The 12,810-nt window shown below is 47.6% G+C and overlaps 1 protein-coding gene across 2 annotated transcripts in view; it reads right to left on the bottom strand.

Moving 5' to 3' along the window:
* SLC23A2 (solute carrier family 23 member 2) overlaps window positions 1-12,810 on the bottom strand; it is a 52,710-nt gene that overhangs the window by 19,648 nt on the left and 20,252 nt on the right. For both annotated transcript variants that reach the window (XM_053966448.1, XM_053966449.1), the window contains exons 2-7: window positions 10,849-11,111; window positions 9,819-9,917; window positions 6,736-6,852; window positions 5,176-5,333; window positions 1,446-1,534; window positions 112-182 (exon numbers count right to left, since the gene is read on the bottom strand). In XM_053966448.1, coding sequence (XP_053822423.1) covers window positions 112-182; window positions 1,446-1,534; window positions 5,176-5,333; window positions 6,736-6,852; window positions 9,819-9,917; window positions 10,849-10,980 — 666 coding nt within the window. In that variant the 5' untranslated portion in view covers window positions 10,981-11,111. The remainder of the gene's footprint in view (window positions 1-111; window positions 183-1,445; window positions 1,535-5,175; window positions 5,334-6,735; window positions 6,853-9,818; window positions 9,918-10,848; window positions 11,112-12,810) is intronic.

Genomic DNA, 12,810 nt, shown 5'->3' with positions numbered 1-12,810 from the left:
TCGCAGTGAAACAAGAAATTACCAACTTAAAGACAAGAACACACAGATGATTAAGTGAGGAACTTAACTGGAAGTGGAGAGAGTGACAGCAAAAGGCAAGTCCCACATTACCTCTCGTATCCGGGGGTACCAGATGTGCTCCGTGTGCAGCAGCTCTGCTGTTCCGTTTGCAACTGTCAGATCTTGCAGAAGGGAGAAAAAACACAGGGATTTCTTTTACTGCCCAGCCACTCTGCCACCATTCCACAACAATCAAATCCCTCCTCGTGCTGCGGCTGGCAGAGGAGCCCCAGTTCACACAGAGAGCAAGTTCTGCTCAAATGAAGGGACACCAGGCTCACCTTCCCCAGGAGCCAACCCCTCCCTTCTCCCTCTGCTCCAAAATTCTCAGCAACCAGGGTTCCAAGAGGAAAATGCCCTGACTTCCAGCCAGAAAGGTCATTCAGGAGTTCTGTCCCCACTCCAATGGGGAGTTACTCAGCTGCACCCCAGGAATCTCAAACTCCAGGGCTTGCTGCTCCCCAGTGGAGGTCACTCTCTGAATGAGCTGACCCGTGGTGACATCCCCACCTGTCAGCTTTGGGAGGTGAAAGAGTGCAGGAGGAAGATGCAGCAAAGCTCTTTTTTACAAGCTGGAGTCCTGGGGAAAATGGCTTTGCCACCCAGGGTTATTAGAGAGTTTCCTTCAACAAGCTGGGTATTAATCATATCTTGAATGTGAGTTAACAGAGATGCATAAACACACAAATAACAGAAATTCAGTTATTAGAGAGTCCAAAGGAGCCCTGGGAAGAGCTTCAGTCAGGAGTGAGCAGCCTGATTATTCCCTGTGCTGCTGCTTCCCACTGCCCAGAACCCTGGTATTGAATAACCACCCCCCACTGAACAGAAAACTGCCAGGGACATTTCACCTTCCAGTCCAATCTAAAGCAAATGCTCCCATCCCAACCAGAATCTCTTCCCTCTGAAGTTCAAACCTTCCAGGATGATGACAGCAGCAGAGAAAGAGTGAAAAAAAACACCCAAATCTTGTCAAAACCTGTCAGGTATGACTTCAACAGGGTAAAATCCTGGTCTGGAGGTGATGCTGTACATTGCTCAAACTCCCTCCCACTCACAACTTCAAAGGGTTCACTTGGACTCGCTATTTCCAAATATTTGGAACATTACGGGAAGGAACATTTGCAGAATGTAAATGGAACAGAAGAACTACTTTATGCCATGGTTATAGTTCTTTTGTCAACGTTTTCATATTAAAAAATCCCCAAAAACAGGACATTTTTAGGACTCTTCTGTGGCAGAGTATTTTAACACTGTAAAAAGAGGAGCTTTCCATATTCCCTGCCCTTTATTCCCAGTTTTTCTATCAGAAGTTCTGACAGCTGCACTCCACGAGGCCTGGGCCATTTGTCACTTAAACCTGAACAAGGATAAACAACAGTTACCTGTGTTATTGCACTTCCACTTCTCCAGAGAGAGAATTGCTCTGGCAGGTGCTAAGAACGCAAAAGCACTGGCTTGGAACAGGGGTAACCTGGTGGGAAGGGAGAGGAGAGATGGTGACATTCTGTGGGGTCACTGCAGTGGGTGGGCACTCAAACCACCCTTCACTGAGTTTAAAACTGGGAAATAAGAGGATTTCTCACAAAAAAAACCCAAAAAAAAAAAACCAAAAAAAAAAAAAAAAAAAAACAAACAACAGAGAAATACAAAGACTTCACGAGGCAAAGAGCCGACAACACCTGCCTGGAGTTACCAAGCAGGTGACTCCAGGGGCCAGGCACTGGTGGCAGGCACAGGGACACAGGGGGACATTGAGGTGGAGGAGCAGAGTGCTGAAGGTGCAGCTTTCACCATCCCAGCACAGGAACTGCTCTCTGAAGGTGCAGCCTGCAGCTCTCCATCCCTCCCCTCTGCATGACTCTGAGCACACTCATTCTGGAGTGCATGTGTAACTGCTGGCTCGATGGGAGCAGATTAGATGTTCCAAGTGGTTGCCACTAATAAATACAAACACCATGAGAATTTCAAGATGACATTCTTAGCATTGATGTTTATACTTCCCTAAAGATGTAGAGATCTGAAGAGGATCTACCTGCACCAAGTATGAACTTATTGACCTCACTGTGCCTTGTGTAACAAATATCCCGACGTTACTTAACTGCAGATGCACTCTGAACTATTCTACAGATATTGGCATTCATGCAATGAAGGAGATTCCCTTTAACAGGAGATCCCAAGGTGTGACACGAGGAATTGCTCAGGAATTGAGGGCAGGCAAAAGAACTGCTCAGGTTCAGGTAAAGATCAGAAACTGCTCACAGGAGGGGAAGTGTTGGGGGGGAAATGGTGTACAGTGAGCACAGAAAAGATCAAACCAGAAGCTTGTTATTAATGGGAGTTGTGAAGTTCACAGGAGCAGTTTGGGCCATGGGCAATTCCAAATGTTGAAAACTGCATTAGAAACTCAAACTTCATAAACTCCATGAGCCACCCAAGCATGGCTGGCTGGACAGAACTCCCACTGGGAGCTTCTCTGTGCAGAAACCCCAGCTTTACCTCGGTGAAGTCAGGGCTGGTGGCTCAGGGAATGATTCAGCTCATCCTGCCAGGTTCATGAAGCAGAGCTGGTGCCCATGGCAGGGCTGCAATACCTGGAACAAGCTGCTACTGCTCCATCCCCACCTACACAGCCCCCTCAGAGGTTTGGTAAACACACACTGCAAACACATTCTCCAGTGCTGAGGTCACTGCTACCAGCTTGGGTTGTTCTGTATCCCATTAAACACCAGCACAAGGATGGAAAATCACATCTCAGCACCTGGTCCTGCTCCACTTCCACGTGACACAGGTAACTGAGGGAGCTCCCAAAAGGCTCAAAATTGTGGGGTTTTTCTCCCCTAAGCCAGGCAAAAGAAAACGTAATTTAACTTGAAATTTTTTTTTAACAAATTGTTCAAAATTAGTCAACCAAGATCTGTCTCTTTCTCAAGTGACAGCTGCAGTTTGAAATGTGACTTACAGATTTTAAGGCAGCCACTCGCTGCCAGCCAGCTAAAGCACCAAAAAGCTTAAAGCACCAAAGCTCCTGAGTGGGGTATCACGTCAATTTTGTGTCTAAATCATCAAGCTGCTGCATTTTGGCACGGGCCCTTGTGAAGACAAGAGTTTTTCTGCAGGCAAAGGCATCTGGAAATGTGTCCTTACGTTCCCATGTCCCACAGATGTGAGAAAGCTGAGCCAGTGCAGGGCACAGCACCAGAGCTGCCACCCTGGCATGGATTAAAGCTGTGTGTGACGGTCTCAGTGCCACTAATTACCCACTAATGAACCCCTGCCAGAGCTGGGGCTCACTGCACAACCCAGTGAATAGCTGGAATTCCTAGAACTGGTCTGGGTACCCAACTGACCACAGCTCCGCCTGTAATCGAGCTAAATCCATCTTTAAGGACCCTTAAACCGTGGAATTTGACCTCTCGAAACCTTTATTTGCTGAAATACTTTGCAGTTGACAGGCTTGCTAATGAATACTTGCAAATCTCATTGAGAGGCCTGTGCTGCTGTATCCCATTCCCAGCCTTACATAAACCCCCCATCACATGGGGAATAGTTATAAAACATCCCAGCGTGGAAATTTCCTCCTGAAACAGAAGTTATTTTAAGACCCAAACACAATTTGGCCTTCAGGGATATCAAAATGTAACTACAGTGCAAGTGGGAGCCACTGAAAAGGGAAAAATCCCAGCAGGGTGGAGGGCAGGGGTGGGATTACACGGAAAGAAAAGAGCATTTCAAAATGATGGCACTGTAATTTTGGGCCCCTTCTCTGTGAATGAGCCCCAAATCCCTCTCTAGTAAGTGATAAAAAGCCAAGATTAGTTAGAGGGAAAAAAACCCCAAATATGACAAACTTCCAGACAAGGTACATGAGAATTTATGGTTACAGCACGAGGAGCCAGCCTGGTTGGAAATCAGATTATTGACTCTGGGGAGTCTTTACTAACAGAAAATACACTGGGGGAAAGAAAGTTTTTTTTCCAACCATTTCCACTCTGTTGTTTTATCATCAGAGTGAACTTTTCAAGACAGAGGAGTGAGCTCCTAAGTCCAGTAAGACAAAAAAAAAAAATACAGGGAATGTTTTTTTTCCCCAAAGGAGAAAGACCAGCACGTGAAGCAAAGGTAACTCAACCAAAGGGTATCCTGGAAAACCTGGAATAGCAGGAAATGTTTTAGATGAAAAGCTGATCCACCACAGGTTTGCCTTCCACGCCCTCCTGAGGCACCTTTGCCACCTAAAGACTCTGGTTCTTAACTAAATCCTTAAAAATGTGGGAGGTGGTTGGAATTTTCTAGTGGAAAGCAAGATTTCAGCTCACATTGTTCTGAAAGTGAACTGAGTGACTCCAGAATCACCTCAGTAAACACCTGAGGGTTAAATGTGTAGTTTTCTTCTGGTTTGGCTTTATTCAAGATGCAGAAGTAACTCTGCAGGTTTTAGTTGTTCCCACAGTTTAGGTCAGCACGTTAAACAGCTGTGCAGTGGAACACGGGTTTGGAAGGATTTATCTTTATCTCTTCTTGCCAACACCAAATTTATACAAGGGTTTGCCACCTGGGCTCTTCCACCCTCCTAAGGAGAGGTGAGAGCATCCCTGCACACCTTTATGTGTGTGTTCCCAGCTCCAGGAATGATCACTGCCCATAACTCAGAGCAGCCAACAAATAAACCCAAATTATTCCATGGACTGGGAGGTAACAGAGACTCAGCTCAGAGAGAGTGACAAGCTTCCCTCACCATTTTCCCCTGTCTTTTTAACTTGCCAAGCCCTTCACAGGATGCCATTTGCTGTAGGACTGATCACAACCACCTAAATATCGCCAAGAATTTCACTGAAGAAATTAATAAAACCACCATAGGCAACCCCTCTTTACCAAGCTGTATAAATTTTTCCTCTCCCAGGAACACTTCTGCCTTCTCTGTTCTGCTGGGTTTCCTCTCCTTGCTGTATTTTCTCACCCCTGGGATGCCTTGTGTTATTTCACATCCACCCGAGATGTTTTTGGGGAGCAGCTTTCCAAAACCGCTGCTGTCAGTTCTGTGTCTCTCCTCTGCAAATCCCCCCCGCCATTCCTGGATGCTGGGAAGCCCCAAATGTCCGAGGCCAGCCTCACCTGCAGCCGAAGGTGGTCTGCAGCAGGGTGGTGATGCCCACGCAGAAGAAGATGGTCCCGATGAGCTGGCTGGTGGCCCACTGGTCGAAGCCCACGCACATGGCATCGGCCAGCAGGAAGGGCACGGCGATGGTCCCGCTGAAACACGTCAGGTAGTGCTGGGGGCACAGGGGGGGTTAGTGCTGCAAGCCACCCATCCCTTCCATCAGCACCAGCTGATTCCTTTCTGGGCCATCAGCAGCTTCTCCTTCTGCTGCTGCTGAGCCCCCAGCAGAGCTCCCCCTGCCCTGAGCTTCCCTCTCAGTGTTTTTCTCGTGATCCTGATGTGGGGGGGGGGTTCTGATTTTTGTGATTTCTGGGGGATCCACAGGGTCCTGAAGCAGCTCCACACTGCTCTCCTTAGGAGGCATGCAGGGAAGTGTGCTGAGAGCAGCCTCCAGCCCAGAAATAACTCCACTCCCACTGGCTCACATCCCCTGGCTCACACACAAAGGAACTCCCAAGGACTCCTTAATTCCTCCTCAACCCAAGCACACCAAAGGAAAAACAAACCAACAAATTTTCACCATCCTCCACACACAAGTAAAAACAGAATTCCTACAGAACTGCCTGTCCTTGAGGAGAAGGCAGAAATAAAAAAGGATGTTTTGGAATGTGTTTGTTTGGAGATCTCAAGGTCCTTTACAGAGATGACCAAATTCTCAGCATTCCTGTGGGACAGATGTTACTACCACTGGAGAAGGGAAGGAGATGGAACTGGAGCTGCTCTGCTGCCCACTGCAGCCCCACTCCCTGCAGGAAGCACCTGCTCGTGCTCCAAAGGCAAGCCAGGTGCAGGCTGATGCTCTCAGAACTGAAATAACTGCAGTAACAGCTTTATTATTCCATATTTCAGGTCTAAACACTTCTCTCTCCCCATCTCTAACTCCAGAGGTGCCCACTGTCCCTTGTGAAGGCCACCACTGAGCCTTTGCTCACTCACTGACCAACAGCAGCTTGTAACTCTAAATATTTGAGTGACTCTCACAAATTCAGGAGCTGAAAACTGAAATCATTCTCAGAGTAATGCTCTGAGCGTGATCAGCTTCAGAAGAAACCTCCTAACCCCTCCCTCAAAATCACTGTCAGAGCAATGATCTGAGTGTGATCAGCTTCAGAAGAAACCTCCTAAAACCCTCAAAATCATTCTCAGGGCAATGATCTGAGCGGGATCAGCTTCAGAAGAAACCTCCTAAAACCTCCCTCAAAATCATTCTCAGGGCAATGCTCTGAGCGTGATCAGCTTCAGAAGAAACCTCCTAAAATCTCCCTCAAAATCATTTTCAGAGCAATGATCTGAGTGTGATCAGCTTTAGAAGAAACCTCCTAAAACCTCCCTCAAAATCATTCTCAGGGCAATGCTCTGAGCGTGATCAGCTTCAGAAGAAACCTCCTAACACCTTCCTCAAACAGGTGAGAGTGGAGAAGGATAAAACTCACACACACAATGAAGTGCACAGAAAATCCTCAACAAACTTTAAGAGCTACAGAAGGAAAAACTGTCTCTGCTTGGGGATGTACCTGCAAGCCCAGAAAGATGCAGAGGTACCAGGGAGGAACATCTTCAATGGTGTAAATCATGTCAGTCCTCTGGGCATCCAAACTGCCACTGCTGTCCAGGGTCTCTGCCAGGGAGCTCTGCAGGAACAAGGGGCACCAGCAGGTTAGTGCTGCACAGAATAAAGTGAATTTAACTGCCAGGCAGCTCCCAGGCACTCCAAGGCTGCTTCAGCAACGCTCATTTGTGACAATTTCAAAGCCTGCCACATCCTGCTCCTGAATTTGCAGCCAACACGTTCCCTCCTGAACACTCCCTGTTTATTTATTTATAATTGCTGATTTATGACAGAACTGATCTGGCACAGCCAGAAGGTGCCCCAAAATGGATTCATCATGACAAGGTTGTTAAAAAAACCCCACCAAACCCCAAAACCACAAAAACAAACAGAAAAAGAAAATAGGGAGGAATTGGAACTAAGAGCTCTGTCCTTGCATCAGAGACCAAAATCATTGGCAAAAATAAATCCTCATTATGATAATTGCTTCCCTGCTTTGCTCTTATCCAATTTCATCTTGGTTAACCACTTTTAGCCAAAGAATTTAAAATTTTCCTTCTTCCCCCTCATTTTTGCAGTCAGGAAAAATTCTAATTATTACACCCAAATTAATCCCCAACCAAATTCTATCAGCCAAGCAGAATTCCTGCAGGAATTTCAATTCCCCCAGGAATTTAGGCAAGGCCATGCTGTGCCCTACCATGTGCCAATGGACAACTGACCACAGACACATCAACACCCTTGCAGATTTCCCAGTGAAACAAGGGCCAGCTCTGCCTTTTCTCTGTCACAAGTAAGTGAAATCCTTTTCCTCTGGTTTGGAAACTCCCGGGAACAAACTCACAATGCTCCAGAGCCCCAGCACAACAACAGAAGCAGGAGGAAGTATCAGGTTTTGTAATTTCAGACCAAGCAGCTGAAAAATGACCTTACACAACAGCTGCTCTGCCCCTAATCCAGCCCCGGACACTCGGAGCCCACGTGAAGCTGCCTCACACAGAGCCTGGGAGCTCTGCCAGACTCGTGACTGCCTCAAATGGTCTCCACTCCTCCAAAAAAACCCCAACACATCCACGGGTTGTGCTGAGGTGATCTCCACTTGGTGCCACCTGCAAGGCCAGCAAGCCAAACCGAGCCTGGCACTCCCCTCCCTCCTCAGCCTTGTGCTGGGGAAAGCAAATCCACGGGGATAATTCACATCCAGGGAGTGCAGGGGGGCACAGGGCTGCAGGAAGATTGAGGGTACTGCAGCAGAAATGCAGAATGCAGGAACTCTCATGTGAGAGAACTCTCTAAAGCAACTTGGCAGTGCTCTCCCCAGGCCTGCAGCACCAGTGACAGCTTCTCAGTGACTGAAAAAGGAGCAAATTCTCTCCAATTCTCTAAAAAAAAAAAAAAAAAAAAAAAAAAAAAAAAAAAAAAAAAATCAGGAATTTGAACCATGGAATGGTTGAGGTTGGGAAAGCCCTTTCAGATCCTCAGGTCTGACCACCAGCACAGCAGCACCACCATGGGCATCACCAAACACATCTGCAAGTGACACAGCCACACATTTTTGGAACACCATGGGGATGGGGACTCCATGACTGCCCCTTCCAATCCCTGACCACCCTTTCCACAGAAAAATTCCTCCTGATGTCCAACCTGACCATTCCTTGGCTGGGCTGCAAGGACCTGTGCCAGCCCTGCCATGGGCAGGGACACATTCCTTTCATGTGCTGAACAATTCCCACACACTTAGGAACTGAATCTTTCATTTTCTGTCCTATGGGGCAGTTTTGGATTTATTATTAAACAATATCCTACAAATTTAAAGTAGCAAAGGAAGCCAGAACAGTGAACTGTTCTGTTGCCATGAGGGAAGGAACTGATGGCTTAGCTGACTGAGGGTTTTATTTTGGATGAGGTTGTGAGTTGAGGGCTTTTTTTTTTGAGATTTCTGGAGAAAACAACAATGAAAACAACAATCCCACTGTCCCAGGCTGCTCCATCCATCCAGGCTGGCCTTGGGCACCTCCAGGGATCCAGGGGCAGCCAGAGCTGCTCTGGGCACCCTGTGCCAGGGCTCCCCACCCTGTTCCTTCACTGGAGCCACAGCAAAGCTTTAACTCGGGGAATCTGCTTCCTCTGAAGTTCAAGGTCTCTTTTAGGTGAATTATTCTCCATCACCCGCAGCTCTGACCCCATGGATCAGCTGAGAGAGAGGGAAGCACACGTTTGGGAAAAGCAGGAACACTTTGGTGCCTAGAGATGGCTTATCTCATTGCACAATTCCACCCAAACACCTGTGGCTCAAGGCTTTGATCAGATTGTGCCTCTCCACTCCAGCCCCAGCCATCAAAGACTTTCACAGGTAACAAAACCCTGTTCATGAAATGTGAGTGTGATGGGGATGGCGGTGAGACACCTGGGCAGACTGAGCTGGGAGTGCACCAGGCCCAGGCTCTGCTCAAACCCAGCACTGACACACCTCGGGCTGCTCAGGGGATGTTTTAAATCTGAAATTCAGGAGTGAAAGCATTAACTGCATCCCTTGGAGTCATCCTTACCCCAAGAGAAACTATGGCCTTGAAGGAAGGAGCATCATGATGCCCCTGCCTGGAACCAGAAGTTTTGTTCCTGTTTCAATCAGGACATTTGAAAAACCTGGGTCAGGATGAGGCTTTTCAGAGACAAAAAAAGCCAGTCTGACTGAACATCTCAGAAGTTCAGATTTACCATAACCCACATCCTTATTTTAAACAAAAGCTCAGATTCACACCACCTCAGCTTGCAGGATCATCACTGAACAGGCCTAGGGAATGAAATGGAGAAAAAAGCTGGAAAAATCCCAACCAAGGGCATGAACTGCTTCCACCATTTCCTGAGTCATGCCCCAAGTGCTGCAACCAAAGTGTGTGACCAGCAGTCACAAGGGCAGAACTGCCTGGGGTGATGGGAATGTGCAAATCAGCAGCTCTGGGACAGGAAACCTCCCAGTCAGGGGAGCAAAAGCAGGAGCTGGGAGAGCAAGAATGAGCTCTGGGCTAGCAGGGGAGCCCCACAGACCTTCTCTGCTATGCCATTCTCCGTGGTGTAGATGGCCATGAGCTCCGTGTCCTCTGTGTCCTGATCAGTGCTGGACGTGGCTCCACCGTTTATCACAACCTTAAAAACGGAACAAAACCAGAAAGAGATGTAGTTTTTAAATCATCATTTCCTCTGCCATCACACCTCGTATGTCAGTTTTCTCTCTGGGCACTTGACATCTGGCTCTGACATTTAGAAAACGTGAGGAGCATGGCAAGGCATCATTTCTGTAACAGCAGGGCTAGGGACAGACATCACATAGAGCTCCTTAAAAACACCCCGGAGAGCTCCCTAAAAACACCCCAGAGAGCTCCCTAAAAACACCCCAGAGAGCTCCCTAAAAACACCCCAGAGAGCTCCCTAAAAACATCCCAGAGCTCCCTAAAAACATCTCACAGAGCTCCCTAAAAACACCCCAGAGAGCTCCCTAAAAACATCTCACAGAGCTCCCTAAAAACACCCCACAGAGCTCCCTAAAAACACCCCACAGAGCTCCATAAAAACATCTCACAGAGCTCCCTAAAAACACCCCACAGCTCCCTAAAGACATCCCACACAGCACCTGTAGGTTTGTACACCTGGAGCATCATTCCCTGGAAGGGTTTGTACACCTGTAGGTCTGTACACCTGTAGGTCTGTACACCTGTAGGTCTTTATACACCTGGAGCATCATTCCCTGGAGGTGTTTGTACATCTGTAGATCTGTACAGCTGTAGGTCTGCACACTTGTAGGTGTTTGTACACCTGTAGGTCTGTACCCCTGTAGGTCGGTACACCAGGAGGTCTGTACACCTGCAGGTTGGTACACCTGGAGGTGTTTGTACACCTGGAGATGTTTGTACAGGTCTGTACACCTGCAGGTGTGTACCCCTGTAGGTCTGTACCCCTGTTGGTCGGTACACCTGGAGGTCGGTACACCTGGAGGTGTTTGTACACCTGGAGATCTGTACCCCTGTAGGTCAGTACACCTGGAGCACCACTCCCTGCCTGCGGGGCTGGGGTCACTCACGGGCAGGGTGAAGAAGGTTGGGTGCTTGGGCTCATCCTCGTATTTGCCCTCCGTGGAGCCTCCCGCCTCCACCGCCTTGGACGTGGTGTTCTTGCCGATCCCCATGGGCTCCAGCACGTCCAGCACCTGCATGCAGCACCCAGGAGGTGCCTCTGGGCCAGGCCAAGAGCGAAGGATGGCTCCTTATTGCAGCAGCTCCAGGAGTCACACAGGAGCTCAGTAATCCAGCTGGGATGTCAGCGGGGCGTTCCCATCAACGGCTCCTAGGAGGGAAGGGAGAAATTGGGGTTTTTTGGGGGAAATAAGTCAGTCTCATAATCTGGAGGTCCTGAGTTCGTTCCTCACATGGGCACCATCATATGTTGATTCTTGGCTTCTTTCCTTCTGTTAAAGTTATTCTATATTCTAAAGCTCTAAACTCTTAAGCTTTCCACTCTGATATTACACACCCGTAATCAAACTCCACACCCGCAATCTCAGTGTTACCAATCAAATTTGGAAGTTTTCTCCACAGCCTCAGGTCAAGTGCAGTGCTCTCCTGGGGGTCAGTGCTTGTCAGCACAGAAAGTCTCAAACTCTCAGCATCCAGGACTCTATCAGGAAGGGAGAGTATTTTAATATTTTTTGATCCCTAAAACACATGTGCACAAGCCCCAGAGCCTGGGCTCCCTTTCATGCTCGTGACTCACCAACTCTCATCATTCCTCCCTGATAATTACTAGTCAGGGTGTTTGAAATTCTCCCATATTGGGAATACTCTGATTATTCTCCCATCCTTCTCCTGTGTTTTTCAATCATTAATAGCACATTGACACCTGAGGTTTGTTCCAATCTCATAGATTTCCACAGAACTTTTTGGGAACAAACTCCAAGCACAGAGCAGTGCAGAACAGCTGAATGTCCAGCACAAAGGAGGCTTGGGCTCCTCCAAGGAGGGTGAATTTCCAGAGCTGCTCCAGGGTTACCTCTATTACTGAGTCCTTTCTTTGAAACTAATGTACTTTGAAATAAAAAGCATCAACTTACTTGGAAATAAAAAGGATCTGGGAAGCTCAGACTGGATGGACAGCGAGGCACACCTGCCTTTCAGGCAGAAACAGCCCCTTCTGCTGGACATCCTAACCCAAAACTGTCCCGAAATTCTCAGCAGTATGAAGAACATCCCAAGTGATCTGCCTGATGCTGAAGGAACTGTTTGAGGATAAACTCTGCATTTTAATGAGTTTCACTTCTCTTCTGGCACAGGAACTGGAAAGGTCAGACACCTCAGTGGCTCACTCCAGTACAGTTTTCCCACATTTGCTCCTTAAATCAGACCAGCCAGTCCATTGTCCTCCCACATTTTCCATTTCCAAGACAAAAGAACACGAATGAACATATTTGAACCTAAACTCCCCACAGGACAGCACAGAAAACCCAAGTTTTGCAACCTGTGGTTACTGAGCTTTAAACAGAGAACACAGCTGCCTACACCTACAGGTTCAACTAGGTCAGGTACAGGTGAAAGTACAGGACAGAACCTGCAGAATGGCTTCTTGAAAGCCACAAAAAGTGGAATTTTCTGCAGCAGGACCCACCCACACTGGTGTTACTTCAAAAGCAAGTTAAAGATGGGTTCAGCTGAACCCTAAGGTGGAAACACAGCTCATGGGCACTCACAACCACAGGTCTGGATTGGAAATGAAGAAGTAGAACTTGGGTTTTTCCCAAAGTCTCCCCTCCAGATGCTGCTCAGGAAATGCCAGCAGCTCCTGTCTACTGTAACTGCAATAATAACTGAACTTGAGAAAGACTCTTCTGCTGAGGGCAATTCAGGACTGTACTAATATATGAATACTAATATTTTAGAACATCTTAATAGCTGTTAATTGCCCATTTGCTGGAAAATTCTGGTTCCTTGAGGTGAAAGACATATTAAAACTTTCAAAGCGATGTAGGTATCTCCTGAAAAGTTCCATAAAA

Source organism: Vidua chalybeata, chromosome 28, assembly GCF_026979565.1.
Source record: "Vidua chalybeata isolate OUT-0048 chromosome 28, bVidCha1 merged haplotype, whole genome shotgun sequence".
NCBI classification, from domain to species: domain Eukaryota; kingdom Metazoa; phylum Chordata; class Aves; order Passeriformes; family Viduidae; genus Vidua; species Vidua chalybeata.
This window is presented reverse-complemented; position numbering and strand designations above follow the sequence as displayed.